Source organism: Lytechinus variegatus, chromosome 4 (genome assembly GCF_018143015.1).
Source record: "Lytechinus variegatus isolate NC3 chromosome 4, Lvar_3.0, whole genome shotgun sequence".
In the NCBI taxonomy this organism is placed as follows: domain Eukaryota; kingdom Metazoa; phylum Echinodermata; class Echinoidea; order Temnopleuroida; family Toxopneustidae; genus Lytechinus; species Lytechinus variegatus.
The window spans coordinates 11609203-11635592 of NC_054743.1; the positions used below are offsets into that span (position 1 = coordinate 11609203).

Consider the following 26390-nt stretch of genomic DNA (forward strand, 5'->3'; position numbering starts at 1 on the left):
AAGTAATAAAAAGTGCTTAGAATTTCCATTCTTTGGGTAAAAATGTCAAAAAAATTCAGCTCGCGCTTCGCGCTCGCATTACTTGTTTTTTTAAAATATGTAATTTCTCTATGGCTAACTCCATGCAGTCTTTCACAGGTACCTTTTCCATCACTTCATTTCTGCTCGCGCTTTGCGTTCGTTTTAATTATTTAGTTGCATACACATCTTTTTCACGATTACAAACATTGCCCAGAATGTAAAAATTTTAGGAAAAAATACATAAGGATTCCAAAAATTTAGCTGGCGCTTCGCGCTCGTATGATATAAATAAGGATTATGATATTATATATTTACGTTGATTAATAAGAATAAAGCTAAAAAGTGACTATAAGGGCTACCCCTTCACAAGAACCAAAAATTATCTTCGAGCGGCCGATCGGGGAAAATATGGCTGAAAAAAATTCCGGGCCCCCCTATTGGCGAAGCCTGGATCCGCCCCGGGGGGAGTAGACATCCTACTACCATACTCTCAGAATCACTCAAGCATTCTTCCAAATAAAACCAAAGCGCTTGAAGCTTTCTATCTACCACCTCTGGCATTAATCTTTCAAAGCTTTATTGAACGCACTACTGCAGAAATCAAAATACCAGTTTCGTCTTGTATTTCTAGAAATAGAGGGAAAATGTCTGCTGCTATGTGCGACATCAGACCGCTAACAGAAGATGAAGGGCGCTACCAAGATGTGTTTTACAATGCATTCTATCAGATCACACAGTCAGATAATGTTCTCCTTGAAAAAGTGAATCAATATTTTGACACTAAAGTGATGAAGAAGCTGACTGATGTCTTTGGTCGTGACGAAGAGTTCAGCCTTCTAGGTGTAGGAGTCGGTGAAGGTATGTCTTTATTAATTGCCTTGATAACCATAGCCGTCTGTCAGAATGCAATAATGTCAGCACCTAATAAATTCATTAATTTTCAGATGGTTTTTCAACAGCTGTTAAAATTCTAAGGAAAAATACCCCCCCCCCAAAAAAAAAAAAAAATCTGAGCTACATTCACACGAAGGAAATTAAAGGAACCCAAAACCCAAGAAGAGAAGCAATCTTATTAGAAAGAGTAAAATGAGAGGAACAATTAAAAAAAAAGTTTCATCAAAATCGGTTATGAAATAAGCAAGGTATGGGAATTTGAAAACTCTTGTTGTACTTTCTATGGGCATCCTCAAATTGGCAAACGTGCTTCAAAAGGGCTGATTTTGTGGACAACTCTCCTTTTGTTTTGTACACAAATTTTCAGTTTTTCCTCATTATTTTTCAAATTGCATCTTGCCTCCTTCTGAGCACAACATATGTCATGGGAAAATATAATCTCCACCACATATGTCAAGATCAGGAGGAGATAATGTGAAATATGTAAAATAAAGGGGAAAATCTGGAAATATGTGTACAAAACAAATGGAGAGTTGTCCACAAAATCAGCCATTTTGAAGCACGTTTGCCAATTTTGAGGATCCACATAGTAAGTACAACAAGACTTTTTAATCGTCCATAACTTGCTTATTTCATAACCGATTTTGATGAAACTTACTCTTTCCAATAAATTGCTTCTCTTCTTGGGTTTTGGTTTCCTTTAATTCCTAACCGATCTGTGGTCACTCTAAAAATCAAGGATTTATAATAAATCTAGATCGGCTGTTGACTGTGACCAGCCGATTGTTGGATATATTTTAAATCTCTAGGATTAACTTTCAAATCTCAAAAGCTCTAAATTCAAATCTTTTAGATTTTTATTCAAATCTACATTCACTCACTATTTTCTTTGTTATTCAGTGTTAAATCATACAAGTTGTCATCTTTATCTGACAATAAGGAGACTGTTCATCTTATCACAATAATACAATCAAATGTTCAGGAAGGAATCAAACATTGATGAGGAAATAAAATATTCTATATTTCTTACAGCAAAATACAAAATGAATCATGTAAATAGTGACTGGGTGGCTTTATAATTATGTTCTCTTATTTGCAGACCGACCAGAATCTGCAATGTTTAGTAAAATTAAGCCAAACTTCATGAAGTCATAATTTTTATATTTTACATCCGATCTTGACGAAAATTAATGTTAAGCTTATTTTCTCTTTTCTTTTTATTAAAATTAAGTCTTGATTGGGGGTTGAATCAGCCTTCATAATTCCATAGCAAACCATGCAGGTTTTAGATTTGTATACAGGTTGGATTGTGTGTCTTATTCATGTTATTACTTGACCCTTTTCACTCAAGTTCTATACAGTATTGAAAAACAATATTTAAAGAACTTTCTTTAACAGGTGAATAGAGTGGGGCTCAAGAAAAATGAATGAGAGGAGGAGCCCATCCCTCCCCTCTCCTTCGGCTGATTAATTTTGAAGGAAATACACACTTCGGATGCTTTCTTCGTCTTTATCTCACTATATCGCATCCTATTCCGTTCTCAACCACAAAACGATTTCCAGAATTCCGTTCATGTATCTTTCTCTCTTTCCTTTTTTCGCGGGGGGGGGGGGGTGTTTGACCCCCTCCCACTTCATATTACTCATATGCATAATAGTTTCATACCTTACTTAAGAATAAGTATTTCATCAAATTTTGATCGAACTATAAGCCATATATATTCGTTATTTTTGACAAGAACCGTATTATGTTTTCAATAGTAATTCTACTCAATGAAATGGTTTATACCACTGGCGTACTTGTGGGAGGACTCGGGGCCTTAGACATGTTAGATCCCCCCAAAAAAAAAATCACGACCAAGAAGAAAGCCGAGAAATTGAAAGAACATGAAAGGTAAAAGGTGAAATATGATATCTTTTTCTTAATATTTGGCCTATGTCGAAAACTGTCACCAAATTTGATTTTTGTGTTTTAAAGGTCAAATTTTCTTCAAAGCTTTTAGCAATTTTGCCACATTTTCCATGATGTTTAGCCTGCCCAAATGCTTGGCTCATTATCCCACTGGATTATTATATGAGCTGACCAGATATTTTATCAATATCATGAATATGACATGTGCACCCTAAACAATATTAGTTAAAGATGTTCCACGAGGGTAATTATGTGTCTAACCAACATTGGGCATTTTTATTTATCCAGTGTGATGAAAACTTTGCCCATTCTAAAGTAACTGCTTATGTTTTTATCCTCACTGGACAACATGCTCCCCGCATTGGGTAATTTTTTACTGTCCTAAATTGGTTGGAAACATAATTACCCGCGTGGTGGTTAAAATTTTACCCAATATTTTTTTAAAGTAGAAATATATTGAAAATCGTAAAAATGGAGAATCATATATCAAATTAAAGGAGAAAGTAAGGAAAACACGATGGTGTACATCATTTATTATTGAGACCGATGAAACTCGGTTAATTGATAGTTTATAAGTTCTCTCTCTGAATGCTTCAAATACAACATGCTCCCCGCATTGGGTAATTTTTTACTGTCCTAAATTGGTTGGAAACATAATTACCCGCGTGGTGGTTAAAATTTTACCCAATATTTTTTTAAAGTAGAAATATATTGAAAATCGTAAAAATGGAGAATCATATATCAAATTAAAGGAGAAAGTAAGGAAAACACGATGGTGTACATCATTTATTATTGAGACCGATGAAACTCGGTTAATTGATAGTTTATAAGTTCTCTCTCTGAATGCTTCAAATTTTTTTATGACGTCACTGTCTGTACGAGAGGCGTGATTGGCTCTCCCACGTGAAGCTCTACTTGCATGCAAAACCTGTTGCGAGGGTACATTTTCTCCACATTGTCACTGAATACTTCGATCCCGAAATGAAAGAAATCCCAGAATTTTATCTAGATTTGGATTTTCAAATTAATGATTTTGATGATGAAGAGAATGATGATGAAGTGAACAACAAATTAAAATTAGATGTAAAAGATCATCCCCAACATGCGCAGCTCTACTATGATTGTGATCTTAAACAAACCATCATCAACATGCCGTCGGGGCCTATTGCTTGCCTCGCCTTGGCTGAGAGAGTAGATCTATGCACGTGTTGCACAGCTCTCAATCAGCAAGGCGAGCAAGGAAGGAATATAGTCCAGGATAGGCCCCATAGAAACTTGACCAAACCTTGTTTTTTATATATACAATATTTTTTGATGGTTTCTTGTCAATTCGAGGGTGCTGATTACGAATCTGGATGATACCACTCGTGTAACCTTGAGCATTTTCCGCAAATTGGCAAAATCCAATATGGCCGCCAAAATATGCAAATTACCCATGAAAATCCTAAAATTGTCCGCACATTGGCTATGGAATGCATGAAAGCGTGTGGCAGGAGTAAAATACACTCTGAAAAAATAATTGTTGACGAAATATTTATTTTCCTGATATTCAAAATGGCCGCCATAGTCCATTGTATACTCTATTATGTACAATAAAAATAGGGAAAACCAATTTTCACAAAAATGAGCAATAAAACCGCAAAAATTGCGATGTATGAATGAAGTAATATATGCAAATCATCATTACTAACGAGATATATCATTTATTATGTCATAAATGGGAAAATTTCTGTATTTTGATATCAAAAATGGTAGCCACTGGCCCAAACAGTATTGCGTACAATGGCAATGGGGGCCGAAAAAATTCACAAGAGTGATCACAGAAATGCATATTATTAAGATTAAACGAGTGGAATATTGACTAAAAACATAATTGTTAACGAAATATATTATTAATATGTCATGTATGTGATGAATGTTGTATTTTTATATTCAAAATGGCTGCCAAAGGCCCTAAAAGTATTATCCACAATGAGAAAGTGGGCAAATAAATCACAAGAGTATTGTGTTCATACAACACATTTCATTCTTCATCAAACCATCCTTTCATTTTGTCATTTTATCATGCTATTAATTCATGCCTCATTATCTCAACTACTGTTTCCATCTCCGTTCATAAGCTCACTATCATCATGTTTCCTCCCTAGACCAGTTGAGTAAATATTGACCATGCTGTATTACCCCCACCATGAACAACCCCTTGTTCAACTCCATCTGTTTATACTTTCCTTATCACTTTGCCTTCCTCAGAATATTATGTAACTATGTACAGTGAATTATATATTGTAGTTTAGTATAGAGAATAAAGTTAGTTGTGAATGTGACTCCAAGCCAAGCAGACATGCCTAGTTATTGAGTAGAGATCGAGACCGAGTATGAGTTCAAGTGTGTATTAGAGTTAGAATACGCATACACAAAAAAGAGTAATCACTAAAATGCATATATATGTGATAAATTACTGTTTAAAAACATATTTTCTAACGAAATATATCATTCAGGTTAAAAGTGTGTGTTAAATACTGTATTTTTACTTTCAAAATGGCCGCCAGAGACATTAACAGTATTATGCACAATGCAAAGTGGGAAACCAATATTCACATGAGTGAGCACCATAAATGCAGGTATTAGTGATCTATGAGTAAAATATTGTCTGAAAGCATAATTCATATTAAGCAGTTAAGAGATATCATTTATTCTGCCAGTTAGGTGATACTGTTATTGGAAAGTCAAAATGGCCGCTACAGGCCCTTATGATATTATGCACAATGTGAATGGGAACAAATTATTTCAGCAGAATTTGGCTTTGCTTGGCCAGATGGTGCCAGGTAAAAATGGCAGAGGCCAAATAATGGCAGAGGTAAAAATGGCAGAGGTAAGAACAGCAGATATAAAAAGAGCAGAGGCATAAATGACAAGAGGTAAAAAATGGAAGACGTGACAATAGCAGAGATAAAAGTGGTCGAGGTACACTATAAGAAAAAACAGTAGATTCTACAGAAGAAAAATAAAAAAAAACAGGTTTTACGGAAAAAAAAAACAAAATAATTTTGAAGGCGGGTTTTCCACAATTTTTCTACAATTTTACAGAACAGATATGCTTTAAAAAAGGGGAAAACAGTTTTATTACAATAAATTTGTAAGGGCACATGCACAAAATACCAATTTTCTGTAAGTTTATACATAGATGCGTTACTAGTAAGGTCAGAGTATAAACTAAAGACGTATGCTCAATATTTCTTGCCCTCTATGAAATACCATTTAACTGTCAATGATCTTTGTAACACACGTTTAAAGGATCTGGATGCTCTGTGTAATAGATATATTAAGAAATGGTCTGGTCTTGCCCATCCCGCAACCTTAGCTTTTCTACACATGCCAGAAGGACTTGATATTCCTTGTATTTCTGACTTATATGTCGAATGCCATACCCTTGCCCATGTGAGGATGCGATCACTCGGAGATGTGAAAGTAAATGCTTGTCTCGACTCTAAACTCGAGCGCGAGCAAAGTTGGACTCGAAGAAAATCAATTACATGCACAAACGAAACAGTTTGGACTGACGTTTGCGACGCAAATGCTAAACCTGCTAAACAGAAGAAGCAGGCCAAAAACGAATGCAAAAAACGTGTCTCCGAGTTTTGGCATTCCCACGTTAAAAACCTAGCACTACTCGAACTCATTGTTTTGGAGGGAAACGAAACAAACCGGAAGAGTTTTGCTTACAATCTACCAGAACGGGTTGCAAAATTCTTATTCAATGCCTCTTGTGACACTCTCAATACAAATGTCAACCTGAGTAGATGGGGGAAAAGACCAAAAAAGAGAAATGTTCGAAATGTAACAATCGTGAAACTCTTCACCATGTTTTAAACCATTGTCATGTCTCACTAGACCAAGGTAGATACACCTGGCGTCACAACAATTTGCTTAATTATATTCGCTCAATTGTGTCAAGCGGGATAGAGAGAGGATTTGGTAATGACGATATTGCAATTTATTGTGATCTTGGCTCCGACACTCCCGTTGGTTCACGTGGTAGATCAACTAGGTCGGTTAGTGTGAACTATGAGTTCACACAAACCGACCTAATTCCCGATCTCTGTATTGTATCTAAGCAACGAAACCAAATGCTAATTTTCGAATTGTCTGTTCCGTTTGAAACGAATATCGACAAAGCACACAACTACAAAATTAACAAATACGCACCAATGGTCGCGGACATCGAGGGAAAAAATGTCAAAGTTGTTTTTCTTCCAGTTGAAATTGGTTCGCGTGGCTTTGTTTCGAATGACAACTTTGCAAGGTTAAAAGAATTGTTGTCATTTTGCAAAAGGCCAATCTCTCCCAAAATCTTCAGCAGAGAGTTATCCAAACTCGCTATCGTCTCTTCCTTTGTGATATACAAAGCCAAGGAAGAGCCTCAATGGGAGTGTCGGCTACCGCTCACTTAAAGGAACTCAAAACACGGGTAGGGAGAGGGTCCTGTCGGAGGGGGTTGAGTGGGAGGGCCGGTCTGGGGCTTGTCTTGTCGGGGTCGGTTCTTAGTCCAGTCATTTTAAATTTTCACTTGGAACAAATTGCAACAGAATTTATTCCAATGCAGAACGTTTCTTTGAGGTCCATAGAAGACCATACTAAAAGTCCCAGAAAATCCGAATAGGGGAAAGTGTTCTAATTTGCATAAACATAATGGTTAATTTTGGTCATATTCGCTCATTAAGTTTACGTAGCAGACGACGCCAGTGTATGCTATGTACTCAGACTCGATTACAAATGATATCAATTCCGGCCTCGATATACTATAAACATTGACTTCCTCAAACTATCGCTGTATCATAAATATCAGTAAGCAAAGATTTATACCACAAGAACATTGTTACTATTAACATTAAATACATAAATTCGATTCTGTTTGGACTGTATTAATTGTTTAACATGAAAGGGTCTAGGCACGGAAACTATCATATGCTAGTCACGTGACATTGTACACCAAAATAATGACATTTTCTGCTTGCTCGATCTCAAAGTTCAAGAGAAAAATAAGATGTATAGCTATTAGACCTGCCACATCCTATTATACTACTATTTAACTGTATACCAAAGTAGCACTTTTTTCCGTATTTTGCCAATTTATGGGGGAAATCTGTCAATTTGGAGCCCCTGAAGAGGGAAGGGGTCGATGCGCCGTATTTTGCCAATTTATGGGAAAATCTGTCAATTTGGAGTCCCTGAAGAGGGAAGGGTCAATGCGCTTATAGACTCAACCTACTCATCTTTAAGTTTCAAATAATAAAAGTGACTTAACCATATAGCAAAAATGCCTTTTGCCCGAATGGGGGGGGGGGGGTCAAAAACTGCAATTTTGAGACTTCGGGAACCCCTAAGGGAGGTATAGGTTTTGCTGAGCCAGCACTTCTTTATTGCAGTTGGAGGAAAATCTACTTTTTTAAGTGGTTACGAAACAATGAAAGAAGTTTGCTATAGAGCAGAAACAACGTTTTGCCTTAATAGGGGCTCCAAATTGGCAGATTTTCCCCATAACTTATAAATAAAATAAGGGGGGGGGGAAATAGGCAAAAAGGGTGGGGAGACTTAGGGAACCCCTGAAGGGGTAGGCTTTGCTGAGCCAGAACTTCTTATGTAGCTGATATAAAGGATTTTTTTTAATCTCCAGGTGGTTACGAAACAATGAAAGTGGTTTGCTATATATATATATATATATATATATAAAACATTCTTGCATCAATGAGGGGTCCGAATTGATAGCAAAATATGGAAAAGGGATGGTTGACTTCGGCAAACCCCTGAGAGGTAGGGTTTGCTGTGCCAGCACTTCTTTGTATGTAGCTGATGGAGGAAATTCTAATTTTGTCATCTCCAAGTGGTTCCAAAGAATAAAAGTGGTCTACTACAAAGGGGGAAACGCCTTTTACCTCATTGGGGCTCCAAAATTTTACAAGAAATGGGTAAAATACGCTTAAGGGGTGGGGTGATTTCAGCAGCTCCCTAAAGGATGTAGGCTTTGATGTGCCAGCACTTCTTTATACGTAGCACATAGACAAAAGACTACTCTTTTGTTTCCAAGTGGTTTTAAAACAATAAAAGTGGCTTACACTGTAGCAGTAACATCTCTTTGCCTCAATGAGGGCTCCGGATTAATAGATTTTTCCATAAATTGGCAAAATATGGAAAAGGGGTGATTGACTTTAGCGAACCCCGCAGGGGATAGACTTTGCTGTGCCAGCACTTCTTTAAATTTAGCTGATAGAAGAAAATCTATTTTTCCATCCCCAAGTGCTTACAAAACAATTAAATCGGTTTACTGCAAAGGGGAAACGCCTATTGCCTCAATGGAGCTAAAATTTGTGCGAATTTTCCAAGAAATGAGCAAAATACAAAAAGGGGTTGGTGACTTCAGAAGACCCCTGAAAGGGTAGGCTTTGATATGCCATCACTTCTTTATATGTAACTCAAAGAGAAAAGCCTGCTCTTTTGTGCCTCCAAGTGATTTCTAGACAATAAAAGTTTTTTCTTTGTAGCAAAACACCGCGTTGTCACATTGGGGGCTCCAAAAAGCACAATATTTTTAATAGTTGAGCTACGGATAAGGGGGTAACTTTGACAAGCTATTGCGGGACTATGCTGTGATGTTCTTGAACCTAATTGCATACAGCATGCAGATCAATTATGCATCCTCTAACTTTTTCTAAGAAATTTCATTAACATAAAAGTTACTTTCAAATGAAGAAAAAGCCCTTTGCCCACATATCAATTTAAGTAATATACACCTTTGTATCGCTAGACGTCATTGTATTTACGCGTGTTAGTCACACCAACAAAGGCGAGGCAAGACCGATTTAGTTTATTGTACTATCTTCAAAGGCATCCAAGCGATCGCGTTGTAGTCGATATAAAAGAGTGACTGGACACGGAGGTTGGTTTTTGTCACTTTATCGCAATATCGCATAATACATTCGGATGTATTTGCCCTTAATCTAAGCAAGTTAAGACATTAATACTGTTATGAAGCATATCAATTTTTTCGTTGATATATCCCCTTTCTTGTCGAATGCTGATATTTTACATTAGTTGTTGATGCTAATGTTAAAACAGAAAGATTTCAATGCACATGCAAATTTTTGACCGAAAACACGAAAATTTTGGCATAATTTCTCACATTTTTCGAAAAATATGAACCGGACAGTCCCGGAAACGATTGCAACCGATTTATGATATCTTAATCATAGTGAATTGCGTATTCATTTCAAGATTTTTCCATTATCTGTACAAAAAATATTAAGGATAAGGCATATCAATTAATTTTGGCAGCCATCTTGGATTTATGCAAATTAGATGCCTTTCCCCTATTCGGAAAGTTTGGGACTTTTAGTATGTTGTACTAGGGACCTTACAGAAATGCATTGTGATAAAAAAAATTCTGTTGCAATTTGTTCCAAGTTTGGTCAAAATTTGGGCTAAAATGACTGGGCTATCTGGGATGAGCGAGGTGTGGAGGTTTAATTTGGAAGTCCCGTCGTGCTCCCTGGGGGTCCTCGGATTGGCGGACGTGCTTCGTAATGGCTGACTCTGTGGGCTGCTCTCCATTTGTTTTTGTGCACAGATTTTCGGATTTTTCCTTTTCTTCCCAATTTGAGGGATAGTGGGGAGGATTCGAGGATTTGTGTGCGGAGGGGGTGGGGGGTTGTCAGCGGGGTCTGTGGTTCTGGAGCGCGTTGGCCGGTTTGGGGGGTCTCCATGGGGTGTGGCGGGATGGGCTTCCTCGACTGGCTTATCTCGTCGCCGACTCTGATGAGGCTTGCTCTGGATTGTTCCTCTCATTTTACTCTTTCCGACGGGTTCGCTTTTCTTTTGTTTTGGTTTCCTTTATAGATTCTTTTCTTATCTCTGTACGTCTCTCTCACTTTATACTCCTAATGCAGTGTCTTGCCATTCTATGTTGAACTCGAAACTACAATTAAATTAAAAGGTTATCTATTATCTAGCATTATACACAACTTATGAGATATATTTTTCTGCTCAAAACTTGATCTTTTATATTTTGGTATGATTCTTTTTTTTTAATTGTTGTCTATATTGTGATTCGTTTTCTTTGTAATTTACATTTGTTGCCCTGCATGTAATTTATTAGTTCATGACCTGGGCTTGTTTCCCTTTTTTTTATTGTATATTCACCTATGTTCCTTTGTTTGATTTTGAATATTGAATAAAGTGATGATTTAAAAAAAATGCATGCATGTAGGATTACACAGAGCAGTAAGATTACAGGTGTTCTCCAGACTCTGTTGCAGGATTTTTTTTTTATTTTTAAGTATAAATTTTCTAACAGTGTAAAAAATGGCGGAGTTGAAAATTGCAAAGTCAAGATGGCATATAAAGCAAAAATGAAAGAGATATCGGATGCTGGTTTTTAAAAAGCCGAGAAGAAAAAAGTTTTCACTCTAAAATCAAAGGGGATTTGGTCAAGGGGGAAAATGACTTTAAAAATTATTTCAACTAAGTGAAGTTCTTTTGACTCAGAAAAAGAATTACAACAAAAATAATAACAATCAGATAATAAACAATATTTTTTAGCGTACCAAGCTAATTATACCAAGAGGGTGCTGCTTATGGTGTACAAAATACCCAACAGCACTTCCGCTTCCAAGGGTTATGACCATCAAGCCGTCTATATCATATTGGATGCAATGGTAAAAGAAGGTTCAGGGTCTTCTTTTATGCAAAGAATCTGAACCAGACGGTTCCCCTCGATCGACCCCAAATTGGTTTACCAGTCAAGATTATTATTGATTTTCATAATCAGTTACATATTCAGTACCAAGCCTGGGAACGCATGCTTATTGTCATTCAAATATTTAAAAAGAATAGTACAGACGACGTTACAAATAAGGACATAATATTCAACCACAATCATTCGTGACAATTTCAAGGTCCCGCTATGTTCTTTTCCCACCCCTAACCCTCTCTATCTCTCCACCTCTCTTATGTCTACTCTTCCTCCTTTTTGTAACGGTAAACCTGGCAAAACTTTAGATATAAAAAAAAACAGCTAGACAAAAAGGATTGTTATAAAATGATGAATGAGAATAGTGCAGTTTCATTTTGCTCCTGATGAATTGAATGAAAAAATATTTGTCGTTTGATTTCTTTTTAAAAAGCCTTCACGGTACACCTCCAACGAATTCGTAAATAGCATTGTTAGGCCGATATCGATAAAGACATAATGATATGATGAAATGCCTAACCGTGACATGCACTTCTAATTTAATCTTTGTACATGCGGGGACTTTTTGACAATTCATTGCTTCGGGGTTTGAGGCTGGCCATATTTTACCTAGAGCTGTCATTTTTACCTCTCCCATTATGACTTCTGCCATTTTACCTCTGCCATTTTTACCTCTACCACTTTTACCTCTGCCATTATTACCTCTGCCATTTTTACCTCTGCCAATTTTACCTCTGCCATTATTACCTCTGCCATTTTTATCTCTGCCATTTTGACCTCTGCCATTATTACCTCTGCCATTTTTACCTCTGCGATTATTACCTCTGCCATTTTTACACCGAGCCGGCCAGATGGTGATGTATGAGTAAAATATCGTCTGAAAACATGATTTATAACCAAATATATCATATCTTATGTAATTTAGGTGATAAATACTGTATTTCATTATTCAAAATGGCGACCAGTGGCATAAAGAGTATTATAATAAAAAAATAAATAATAACGTTTTATTTACCCAGGGTAGCCACTTCAGTTAGGAAACTGCTTATGTACAAGGGCAATGGCCGGGGCAAAAAAGTGACAAGAGTGAGCATTAAAATGCATATAATTAAGATAAACTAGTGGAATACTGACTAAAAACATCATTGTTAATATGCCATTTATGTGATAAATGCTGTATTTTGACATTCAAAATGGCCGCCATCATCCCTATATTTATTATGTACAATGCGAATGGAGAAACACAAGAGTGAGAATCATAAAATGAGAATCATAAAATGCATATGACTGTGAGATACGAGTAGAAATATTGTCTTAAACATGATTTCTAACTAAATACATCACATATTGGTTGTGGAGGTAATAAATGCTGTACTTTGAAATCCAAAATGGCTGCCATAGGTCCTAAAAGTATTATTAGTCTGGTCAGTTAGCGTCAAAAATGCCCTACTTGTGGACACGGTGGACAAAAGCATGATTTTTTCTCCAGACCTTTGTTTATGTATAAGAATTAAGAATGGGGTATGCTCCAAAAAATCTGGCTGCAGGAACAGTGAAAAAAATGGGTGAAAATGTCAGAATTTATGAGTTCAGATTTGTCTGATATATAGACTAGCGCTAGTGCAAAACTCAATAGCAGTGCATTATTTTGCATTGGATTAGTTCTTGAATTCAGACCCTTTTTGAACAGATCTTCTGTTTGTCCTCGCATCTCAATGCACCAAATATCTGAATGAAGATGCTAACCAAGCCAAAGGGTGACGGTTTAGGGGGTTGAATGTTGGTGTGTGTGTACATATTTTGGTCTTGGGGTAAAGGTGTGCAAGACGCATATGTTTGCATGTGTGGGAAATTGTGTTGCCATGGTAACAGTGTATTATTGTAAAAATAAGGTAAAAATCTTGCAGTTAGAACCACTTCCTCTGTTTTTAACCGATTCTCATGAAATTTGGCACACACATTGGTCTTGAGGTGAAGATGTCTAAGACACACTTTTGTGTGTCTTTCAGAAATCTTGTTGCCATGGTAACAACATATTATCTGGTGAAAATTGTGAAAAAACCTTACAATTCAAACTGTTTCATCAGTTTTCAATCAATTTTCATGAAATTTGGCACACACATTGGTATTGAAGTAAAGATGTACAAGGCACTTTTTTGTGTGTGTTTCCAAAATTGTGTTGCCATGGGAACAACATATTATATGGCAAAATTTAGGTAAACTTGCAATTTGAACTACTTCATCAGATTTTTTGTTGTTGTTTTGAACCAATTCTCATGAAATAATTATGGCTCACACATTGGCCTTGAGGTAAAGATGTGCAAGAACCTTTTGTCAGAGAGTGCATTGCCTTGGTAACCACATTTAGCCAGAAATATGGGGAAAACTCATTGTGGATCAGTCTACTTCTCAGTTTTCAGCCTGTGCTCATAAAAATTGACACAAATATTCATTTTGGGTAAAGATTCATATTCAGTATTAAAAGGGAATCAAGCCTTGGTCATAATGTTGTGTGCATGGAAAAGGAGAAAAATAAGAATGGTGAAAGTTTTTAAAGAAATCGGACAAGTAAAATATAGTTATGGCTGCTTTAAAATTAAGATCCCTAAGGCTACTAGTATGTAGAATTCAAATTGGCAACTGGGTAAGTAAATTATGACAAGGGGTGGGGCGGCAAGGACAACTTTCCCATAAGTGCAGATATTTTTGTATATATTTATATTTCTATAATAATTAGTTGCATGATTAAAGGTACACTTTAAAATATGTCAGAAAAAATATACTTAGAGAGAGACAGGAAACAGAAGGAGATGGCATGGTGAAGCTCAAAATCAAGAGTGATGTGAAAGTTAAAAAGAAAGAGTAGGAACGGAATATGAATAAAAGACTGAGTAGGAGAATATAAATAAACAATGGTTAACTGGGTACTGTAAACAATTTTTTTATCAAATCAGAATGCATTAAGCTTCAAATGAATGGTCTGAAGTGCAAAGGACTCTTACCTTTGAAGGGGGGGGGATTTTCTGCTAAAAAGTATTATCAGCCCCCTATTTTTTCGGGGGGGGGGGTTAGTTCCTAGTCATAATCCTTTAACTGTAATTTTATTGAGGTAATTTTCTAAAGACCCACCCCCCCCCCAAAAAAAAAAGAGTAATGTCTAGCTTTAAAAATGCATTGAACCCTGAGGGACAAAGGTGTAGACTGGTTTGAGCATGGGGAAGTAGAACTAAAAGTGGTATGGGGAGGGGTGCACATCTTGGGGAGGTGGAACTAAGGTTTGGAAAATCAGCTGTTGAAAGTAGAAGGGGTAAACATTTTGTTTTGCTTGCCAGTGTTGGAACTCCTCTGCTTCAGCAGAAGGTTTTATATTCACCCAGTGTACCTCCAGCCTATATGCCCTTAAGGGGATGCGTTTTTTAAGAGTGTTTATCATTTTTATGTTTCTAATGGCCTCTGCCTTTAACCTTCTTTGATGTCAGATTTAAAGGACTAATCCTGCCCCTTCCCCCCAAACCCAGAAATATTACATTTAGAATTTAATATGAATCTTTACCCTGAGATGAATATTTCTTCCAATTTTTATGAGCACTGACTAAAAACAGGGGAAGAAGTTTGATCCACAAGTTTTCCTACATTTCTGGCTATCATATGTGGCTACCCTGGTAATGCACTCTCTGACAAATGCAAAAAAAAAGGTTCTTGCACATCTTTACCCCAAGGCCAATGTGTGAGCCAAATTTCACGAGAATTGGTTCAAAAATGATGAAGTAGTTCAAATTGCAAGTTTTTTACCTAAATTTTGCCATATTATATTTTGTTACCATGACAACACAGTTTCTGAAACACACACAAAAAGTGCCTAGTACATCTTTACTTCAATACCAATGTGTGTGCCAAATTTCATTAGAATTGATTGAAAACTGATGAAGCAGTTTGAATTGTAAGATTTTTTTCACAATTTTCACCAGATAATATGTTGTTACCATGGCAACAAGATTTCTGAAAGACACACAGAAGTGTGTCTTAGACATCTTCACCTCAAGACCAATGTGTGTGCCAAATTTCATGAGAATCGGTTAAAAACAGAGGAAGTGGTTCTAACTGCAAGATTTTTACCTTACTTTTGCAATAATACACTGTTACCATGGCAACACAATTTCCAACACATGCAAAAAATGCGTCTTGCACACCTTTACCCCAAGACCAAAATATGTACACACACACACCAACATTCAACCCCCTCCACCGTCACCCTTCGGCTTTGTTAGCATCTTCATTCAGATATTTGGTGCATTGAGATGCGAGGACAAACAGAAGATCTGTTCAAAAAGGGTCTGAATTCAAGAACTAATCCAATGCAAAATAATGCACTGCTATTGAGTTTTGCACTAGCGCTAGTCTATATATCAGACAAATCTGAACTCATAAATTCTGACATTTTCACCCATTTTTTCACTGTTCCTGCAGCCAGATTTTTTGGAGCATACCCCATTCTTAATTCTTATACATAAACAAAGGTCTGGAGAAAAAATCACGCTTTTGTCCACCGTGTCCACATAATTCCGCTAACTGACCAGACTATATAGAATGGATGAGAAAATCCCCGCAATCTGATTGGTTGAGAGCTATGCAAGAATTTTTACTGGGCTGCACGAACGATATCCCGATAATCAAAACGATATCCACTGTAAACAAGCTATCGCCCGAAAAGGTCATTGTGATGTCATCGCGCATGTACTGTTACGCTTGTTTACGTCAAAATTTTGAATTTTCGATCAAGGCAGAATGATTCAAATAAAGGATGCAAAATGATCTGTAAGTACAAATCTGGTACCGTAATTGTCATTGGGATTAAAACTGCCCGCATACTTGTTAGTTGAGAAGTCCAGACATACGATCTAATGTTAGATCTACTGCCCTGAGCTGTGAACAGCCAAATTAATTCTCCACTGCACTGCAGGCCCAGGCAGCTGCAAGCGCTGGCCCCCGGCGCGGCCCGGGCATACACACAGCTAAATTGGAGGTCGGAGGCTGCCTCAAGATCTTGTCAATGCAAAGCTGTATTTGGCATTTTGGGTATAATAATGCCTTTGTGCCAACATATTATGCAGTTAAGCCCATATTTATGTTGTCCAGGGTTATCAAAGTGTCTGCATTACATTTTGGAATTTTCATGCATCCGGTAAATAAATCATGCGTCCGGTAAAAAAAATCATGCGTCCGGTAAATTTTTTCATGCGTCCGGTAAATTCAATTTACCGGACGCATGAAATTATCATGCATCCGGTAAATCATTAATTTTTGTATTTTATTCAATAAATTTTTCCATTCTATAAAACAGATGATGCATGGGTTTCTTTCGTGGGTCAGTGGAACTGTGTGCACGCGGTAACTTTGGCATTATGGTCTAAACCCACTCGGCTGCGCCTCGTGGGTTAAACCATGCCAAAGTTACCTTGTGCACACAGTTCCTACTGACCCACTCTAACCCATGTATCATTTGTATATTATGTACATTGTAACATTGGACATATAATTTTGACATAATTTGGCTTTGTTTAACTCTAAATATTGCCTATAATTGTGAATTCTGATGCAAGGGTGAAATGTTGTCTAAAACCATGGTTTCTAACAAGATATATCATAATGTCGTGTATTTAAGGTGATAAACACTGCATTTTTAAATTAAAAATGGCCACCATAGGCCCTTATCGTATAATATATAATTTGAGTGTAGACAAATAATGTTCACAAAAAGGGCATATGGCAGCCATTTTGAATGTTGAAATACAGTATTTATCACCTAAATTACATAAGAGATGATATATTTTGTTATAAATCGTGTTTTCAGACGATATTTCACTCATACATCACCATTTGGCCAAGCAAAGCCAAATTCTGTCGAAATAATTTGTTCCCATTCACATTGTGCATAATATCATAAGGGCCTGTATCGGCCATTTTGACTTTCCAATAACAGTATTCATCACCTAACTGGCAGAATAAATGATATCTCTTAATATGAATTATGCTTTCGGACAATATTCTACTCATAGATCACTAATACTTGCATTTATGGTGCTCATAATTGGTTTCCCACTTTGCATTGTGCACTATAATACTGTTAATGTCTATGGCGGCCATTTTGAAAGTAAATTTAAACTACAGTATTTAACACAAACTTTAAACCTGAATGATATATTTCGTTAGAAAATATGTTTTTTAAACAGTATCCCATTAATTTATCAGATATATATGCATTTTAGTGATCACTCTTGTGATTTCTTTGCCCCTCTTTCTCATTGTGTGCATAATACTTATAGGGCCTTTGGCAGCCATCTTGAAAATCAAAATACAATATTCATCACATACATGGCATTTAATGATATATTTCGTTAACAGTTATGTTTTTAGTCAGTATTCCACTCGTGTAATCTTAATAATATGCATTTTAGTGATCACTCTTGTGAATTTTTTGGCCCCCATTGCCATTGTACGCAATACTGTTTGGGCCAGTGGCGGCCATTTTAGATATCAAAATACAGAAATCTTCCCATTTATGATATAATGAATGATATATATCGTTAGTAATAATGATTTGCATATATCACTTCGTTCATACTTCGGTTTTTTGCAGTTTAGTGCTCACCTTGCGAACTAGTTTTCCTCTTTATATTGTACATAATATACGATGGACTTTGGCGGCCATTTTGAACATGAGGAAAATAAATATTTTGTCAAAAATCATTGAATTTTTCAGAGAGTATCTCACTCCTGCCACACAATTTTATGCATTTCGTAGCAAATGTGCGGACAAGTTTAGGATTTTTATGGGTAATTTGCATATTTTGGCGGCCATATTAGATTTTGCCAATTTGCGGAAAATGCTCAAGGTTACACGAGTGGCATCATTCAGATTCGTAATCAGCACCCTCGAATTGACAAGAAGCCATTAAAAATATGTTATGTACTCCTAATTAATCTACAGTAATTAGTAATTAAGACACATAAATAAGCACACGTCTGATACTCTTGGTGTATGATTCCAAAGCAAGTTTATTCCGCATTGCGCCTGCGCAGCTACAATTGTGAGTCATGGTATGACATCATGAATGACATCATTATCAATATATAACATCTCTCCCCCCTTAGATTAAACATACCTTTTCAACATCCCAATTCAATTTGCAACTCAAAACTGTACCAGTAACTATTCAATTGGTTATGAAACTATATATTGAAATGTAACAATTTCTTTCAGTTCCCAGATTCAAATTTTACCTTTAAGAAACTTTTGATAATTATCAAACATTATTAAATGATATACGTCAGTCAGGAACTGAAGTTAAAATCAAAACTAATAAATTCAATGATACTTTTTGTTTCACTGAACCAAACAATTAAATCAGGAATTTTGACAAGGTCCAAAAATAGGTGAGTTTATAATCCAAGACAAGATTTTATTAAAATTATTGTTGCGTCGAAAATTACGAAAATCCATAATAGCTTGGTTTTCTACGCTCTCGTCTAGGATAATGCTTTATACCGTCATCGTGATCGACTTCAGGATTGTCTTCACGATCCGCGCGAATGTCTATCTGATCTTCATTGACATTGCGGTCATCATTGTCGTTATCACGGATGATAACGTCATCTTCGTGTGTCGGGCCGGTGTCGTCGTTCGAGGTCGATGAAGTCGAGATTCGACTTCGCAATTGGTCAACATGACGTTTCCATGTCAGCGTCGAGTTATTGGTATTGACATTTACGACATAGGATACCGGACCGTCACGTTCGACTACTTTTCCGGGTAGCCATTGGTTACCTCGCCCGTAATTTCTCACAAGGACTTCTTCTCCTATCTTAAATTCGCGAAGTTTGCGAGAAGTGTGAGCGGTCTGTGAGAATTGTTTCTTCTCAACGGTTGCGTTCACATCAGGCAGAACAGAAGATATGCGAGTACGCAACTTTCGGTTCATGAGCAATTCTGCCGGTGACTGGTTTGTGGTAGCTTGTGGAGTTGTACGGTAACTCAACAAGAACCTTGCTAATCTCGTCTGAAGGGGTCCACTCATTTTTCTGAGTGCTCTTTTCACAGTTTGCACTGCTCTTTCCGCGAGACCATTAGTAGCTGGGTGATATGGTGCACCTCGAATGTGATTGATTGCGTTCATTTTCATGAACATAGCGAATTCCTCACTCGTGAAACAGGGCCCATTATCCGAAACCAGCGTTTGAGGAAGACCTTGTGCCGAAAAGACTTCCCTCAATTTGTCTATTGTCGCTTCGCTTGTCGATTTATTCGTAATGTGAACATCTATCCATTTTGAATACGCATCTACTATTACTAGTAACATTTTCCCTTCCACTGGACCTGCGTAATCGACATGAATTCGCGACCATGGTTTACTTGGATATTCCCACTGATGTGGTGGAGCTTTCGACGGTTGTCGCTGGTGTGATTGACATTTTTCGCAAGATTTAACTTTACGCTCCAAATCTTTGTCAATCTGTGGCCACCATACGCAACTTCTCGCCATTGCTTTCATACGCACTATCCCCGGATGTGCATCGTGCAATTCTTCCATCATTGCTTCTCGACATTTCAGGGGAAGCACCGCGCGAGCTCCCCACAATATTACTCCCTCATGAACACTCAATTCATCTTTTCTATTCAAATACGGACCGAATGCCTTATCTTGTAATTCATCCATTGTAGGCCATCCTTGTAAGATGAAGTTACGGACCCGCGACAAGATCGGATCTTTGTCGGTAAGAGAACGGGCGCGCGAAGGCGTTATCGGTGTCCTATCTAATGTATCCATGAGAAGTATGATATCCCCCGGGATCGGAGGATCCGGAATGGTTGATTCTAGCGGTAATCTACTAAGTGCATCAGCATTTGAATTTTTCTCTCCCGCTTTATACTTTATTTCATATTCGTATGCCGCAAGTGTAATCGCCCACCGTTGGACGCGCGGAGAAGCCATCTGTGGAATGGCTTTCTTCTCGCCAAAAAGACCAAGTAACGGCTTATGATCCGTTATTATTTCGAATTTACGGCCATACAGATATTGGTGAAACCGTTTCACACCAAATACAATCGCGAGACCTTCCTTGTCTAACTGCGAATATCTGCGTTCTGCAACATTCAATGTTCGCGACGCGAACCCGATGGGTTTTTCGGTCCCATCCGAAAATCTATGTGCGAGTACGGCTCCGACACCGTACGGACTAGCGTCGCAAGCTAGTATGAGTTGCTCTTCCGGATTGTAGTGAGCTAACACTCTAGTTGAATTAAGCAACTGTTTGGCTCTTCCGAATGCCTGTTTCTGCTCTTTACCCCACCGCCATCTTGCGTCTTTCCTCAACAACCGATGAAGAGGTTCTAGATTTGATGCAAGGTCGGGTAGAAATTTACCATAGTAATTCAGCAAGCCCAGGAACGACCGGAGTTCCTTTACGCTCTTCGGTTCGGGCGCATTTGTAATGGCTTGCACCTTGTCCCCCGTGGGACGAAGACCCTTTTCAGTGATTGTGTGTCCGAGGTAATCAACCTCTTCCTTGAGAAACACACATTTCTCTTTCTTCAGTCTTAGTCCAGCTTTCAGAAGAACATCCAGGACTGCTCTCAGGTTCTTCATGTGGGCATCTGTTGACTCTCCTGTGATGAGAAGATCATCTAGGTAGACGGCCACACCTGGTATACCAGCCAGCAATGACTCCATCGTCCGCTGAAACACAGAAGGCGCAGTTGAAACTCCAAAAGGCAGTCTCTTATATCTGAATAACCCTCGATGTGTGTTGATAGTGACGAACTCCCTGGATTTCTCAGACAGGACTAGTTGTTGATAGGCATGAGAAAGATCCAGTTTTGTGAATTTCTTTCCATTTGCAAGCCTTGCAAATAGCTCTTCAACTCTCGGGATCGGATAGGTATCCGATCGAGCTGCTGTGTTTATTGTGGTTTTATAATCCCCACAAATGCGAATGGATCCATCTCCCTTGACAACTGGGACCACTGGAGCTGCCCAGTTTGAATATTGAACTGGTTCAATTATGTCATCTGCTAGAAGGCGATCCAGCTCTTGATCCAGACGACTTCGAAGCGAAAATGGAACTGGACGGGCCTTCAAAAACTTAGGTGATGCATCGGGGTCAATATCCAGATCTACTTCTACACCTTTCAACTTTCCAAGTTCCCGTGTGAACAGTTCCGCGTAGTCTGAACACAATCTGTCGACTGCGTCATTGACCCTGACCAAGTTTATCTCCCTCCAGTCCAACTTTATTTCGTGCAGCCAATCTCGTCCCATGAGATTCGGCCCTCTGCCTCTCGCAACTATCAAAGGCATGCGTTCCTCTGTGCTGCCCTTGGATACGGCGACTTCACATTCTCCGATGATGTCTACCAAGTGCTCGGTGTATGTACGAAGCCGCGTTATTGGTTCGCTCAGCTTAGGCCTCTCTCTGTCACTCCACTGAGAGAGCCACGTTTCCTCATTTATGAGCGTTACTGCTGAGCCCGTGTCCACTTGGAAGTTTATAGGTTTCCCTTTCACTATTAGCTGAGTCATAATCGGAGGCGGTTTGGAAGCTTTCGTCCAGTGTGAATACAGCCCGTAGCTTTCGTTTTCATCCTCCTCTCTTGTTTCGATTTGCAGAGTGCGAGATTTATTGGAGGCGGTCCGTTTCCCTTGCTGCTGGAAAACTTTTCTCTGGTCCTTCCTCTCTCCTTTCGCTCTGCATACCACGGCGAAATGTCCCTTTTTCCCGCAGTGGAAACACTCTCCGTCTTTTGCTGGACAAGCCTCTCCTTGATGCTGTCCCTTTCCGCAGCGACCGCATGAGGAATGTTTCTTGGAAACAGGGCGTTGTGACGACTTACGATGACGAACACCATGAGCGATTTTGTTCACCATCTCGCCTTTGTTCTGATCTCTGAGATCGGCTGTATTTTTATCAGCTAATTCCATAGCTAATGCAATATCTTTAGCTTTTTCAAATGTTAGAGTTGGTTCAGCCAATAATCTCCTTTGTATTCTATCATCTGCCACTCCGCACACAATCCTATCTCTCAACATCTCCTCTAAAATAGTATCAAACTTACATTCATTAGCCAATCGTCGCAGTTCAGCAATGTAAGTTGACAGCGATTCATCTGGTCTCCTCGACCTGCTGTTAAACTTGAATCGTTAGACGATCACCGATGGCTTTGGATCTCGATGATCAGTCATCAATTTCACAAGTTCCTTGAACTCAACTTCACCTGGTTTCCTTGGTGCCGCCAAACTTGACATTAGTTTGTAGGTTGAGGCTCCACAAACACTTAGTAAAATGGATCTTTTCCTCCCCTCATCAATGATGCTATTGGCGTCGAAGTAGTGTCCCATACGCTCAATGTACTCGGACCAACTCCCTTCGTCTTCCCGAAATTCACCAATTGTTCCAAAACGTAGCCATCCTCAGGTACTCGAACTTTACCAAAGTGAAGAACAAACACAAAAGTTGATCCTCGTCGCCAGATTTGTTGTTATGTACTCCTAATTAATCTACAGTAATTAGTAATTAAGGCACATAAATAAGCACACGTCTGATACTCTTGGTGTATGATTCCAAAGCAAGTTTATTCCGCATTGCGCCTGCGCAGCTACAATTGTGAGTCATGGTATGACATCATGAATGACATCATTATCAATATATAACAAAATATTGTATATATAAAAAAACAAGGTTACGCCTCTTCTATCCTGGACTAATACCAGTACATGTGTTTGAGATGGTTTGTTTGCAATGACATACAAGCACGGACCTATAGCTCTATGCATACAAGCTACGCATGTTGGGGGTGATCTTTTACATCTAATTTTAATTTAGCTAAACGTTTTCCTTCAAAAAATGTTTTATCGTAATTTAAAAAATAATACGAGATGTTACTATGTTTTTATGTAGTTAAATAATTCCCCGAGCTTCGTAATTTTGCCAAATTAATGAGATAAAAATTACATCTAACAGAACGAGTGATAATTCCCAGCCACATGAAGTTTATCTTTGGTGCATATCGTCTGTTGCCATTCGTTGAGTTGATTTGCATTCAGGTTTGGATTATAATATTCACTTGTTTGTAAGTACAGTTATATCATTATTTTCCTTCTTCATAGTCACAGCGCCAGGTATGAAAGAGACTCTGTCTAGACAGTGTGGTAATTCATTTTCATGAATTCAATTTCGGCGTAATTATCCAATTTACCACCAACTACGTCACTTTGTTGTTCACTTCATCATCATTCTCTTCATCTTCAAAATCATCAATTTGAAAATCCAAATCTAAATATAATTCTGGGTTTTCTTTCATTTCGGGATCGAAGTATTCAGTGACAGTGTGGAGAAAACGTACCCACGCAACAGGTTTTGCATGCAAGTAGAGCTTCACGTGGGAGAGCCAATCACGCCTCTCGTACAGACAGTGACGTCATCAAATTCGAGTCAATTCAGAGACCGATGTGAGGTATATTTCGGAGAGGCATTTTAGCGTTTTTTAATTGGCGATTTTCACCTTATGTATTATTTTCGTGATTTTTGAATGACCCACTGATAATCCCCACACCTATACCTTTCAAATTATTGATATATAATAAGACCACATTCATATTCAATATTGTTTGTAAAGGTTAGTCGTGTCATAAATGCGTTGAGCTATTTTTTAAAAAAATATTTTCTACAGGACCTCATGAGTACCATTTCCTGAAGCGGCTTCAGACTTGCTTCTCGACCACATACGCTGTTGCAGTGGAACCCAATGAAGTCTTGCTGCAAACGTTCAAAGATAAAGTCGCTTCGTTGAATTCGAACGGAAATGGTTCTGTCTTCTGTCACGGCTTCCATGGCCCCCTTTCGGAGTTTGTTTCTGGGAGCCCATTGGTGAAGAAACGGTACAATCTCATCTCCTCCATACATTCAATCTACTACACCGGTGACATTGAGACGACCTTCACCCAACTGACGAACATGATGAAGGAGAACGGTCTCATCATCGTTGTTGCTAAAAATGGTAGGTTACTTTTCAGTTGCCAAAAAAGTTGTTTACACCCTCGACGCTGTCCTCCATGAAGCAGATCTTTACAGGTCATTTGTTATGCGATTACCATTATATCACTACAGGTCAAATACGACTATACCCTTATTACAGGTCATTTGTTATGCGATTACCATATATAATGAACTATACATTTTATTTTAATTATTGAGGCGCAATGAGTACTGAAAGGTGGACCTGTGCGCCATTATATTTAATCATTACTACTAGTTTTATTATCATTAAGCTTTACTCATGTTATTTTTATTTTGGTCCTTCTAATTTGTGCAGAAGACCTTATGTCGAAAACGCACAGCAAGTTCACGTGGCTATGGGAAAAAACTCAATCCAACCCCGCACAGTCTTCCAAGAATCTACATAAAGTAGCTGAAAGTAAGGGTTATGACGTTACAGTTGTCGACATTCCTATGCAATGGGACATCACCGAAGTGTTCGACGACCAGTCTGATTTCGGGAACAAACTCATCGATTTCTTCACACAGGGACTGTATTTTCGGCAGACAGCGCCCTCTGAGGTGATGGGTGACTTCTTGAAATTCTGGCGTTCTATTTCGGCAGAAGATAAAGATGGACGTATCCTGTCCCCGTCCCATATTGAATTGCTTCTCATCTCGAAATAGTTTACTGGTTGGCTATCACAGTCATTAAGAGCATGACTGTACGCAGCGTGTGTGGGGGGGGGTGAGAGGGGGTGGTTGGCAGATGGACATGCCCCCATATTGAAAACTTATATTTTTACTGATTTTTTTAAAACAAAATTTACCAAAATGGTACAGGAATCCCTCAATTTACTATAGAAAATGCAAAAGCGTCCCAATGACAAACTGGTCACTTTGCTCCCTCTTTTTTATAGCTTATTTGAATTTTACGCGTCTTACCCCCCCCCCCCCGAAAATCTGTGTACTGCTATGGTTCAGAGCAAAGTTTGTATTTTCATTTAGTTTTTAGGTTGTTCTTTCACACGTTAACAAGAACTTTTACCCCTGGTGATAATCGGTATAGTAGTATAACGGAGTTGTTTTAGAATTAATCATTTATTACGTATTGAACGAGGGGATGGATTAAGTCATTCTGATTTTTTTGAAAGTCTGTAAGTGGACATTTTTCCATCAGTATCACTAATCAAAATTTATTAATCTATTCGAAAATAGATCAATAATTCAATTCTTTTTCCAATCTCTTGCCCCCGTCTTTGGAATACTGACTCCCCCATCTCTCCAAAATATCTCTTTTCTCGACCTTTTAAACCATAAAAACACACCTGTACAACTTAATTCATGATGTTAACAACGCTTTGTAGCCTTTGGAAAAAGCACTATATAAATCGAATTATTATCATTATTACTTATAAAATAATTTAGTATTAATGACATGGATGACGAAAGCTTAAGCGGGTGTTATTTTTCGTCCTAGAATTTTCCGTATAGCTTTTTTTAAAATTTTCCAAACCTATTTTCATCTTCCACAATTCCAACATATTGCACCGAAAGTGTACATCAGCTCACCCAATTTGTTTCTTGTTTGTTTGTTTGTTTGCATTTATTTCTGCGTTCAAAAACACAATACAAAATTATTTATAATTACAAAATACAAAATAATTCATAATATAAACAATGTGGTCATATTACATAATAAATACAAATAAGGATGTGAGTATAAATTAATCTTTTATAAATGTAAACATATACATATAATGTAAAAAATGAACGCAGGAGACCGTCATC

The 26390-nt window shown here is 37.9% G+C and overlaps 1 protein-coding gene across 1 annotated transcript; it reads left to right on the forward strand.

Moving 5' to 3' along the window:
* The first annotated feature begins 555 nt into the window (after positions 1–555).
* LOC121413390 (histamine N-methyltransferase-like) lies at positions 556–26179 on the forward strand. Its single transcript, XM_041606186.1, has 3 exons — positions 556–879; positions 24295–24621; positions 24937–26179. Exons 1-3 carry the CDS (start codon positions 666–668, stop codon positions 25284–25286), a joined length of 891 nt encoding a protein of 296 aa, XP_041462120.1. The 5' UTR covers positions 556–665; the 3' UTR covers positions 25287–26179.
* The last annotated feature ends 211 nt before the right edge of the window (positions 26180–26390 follow it).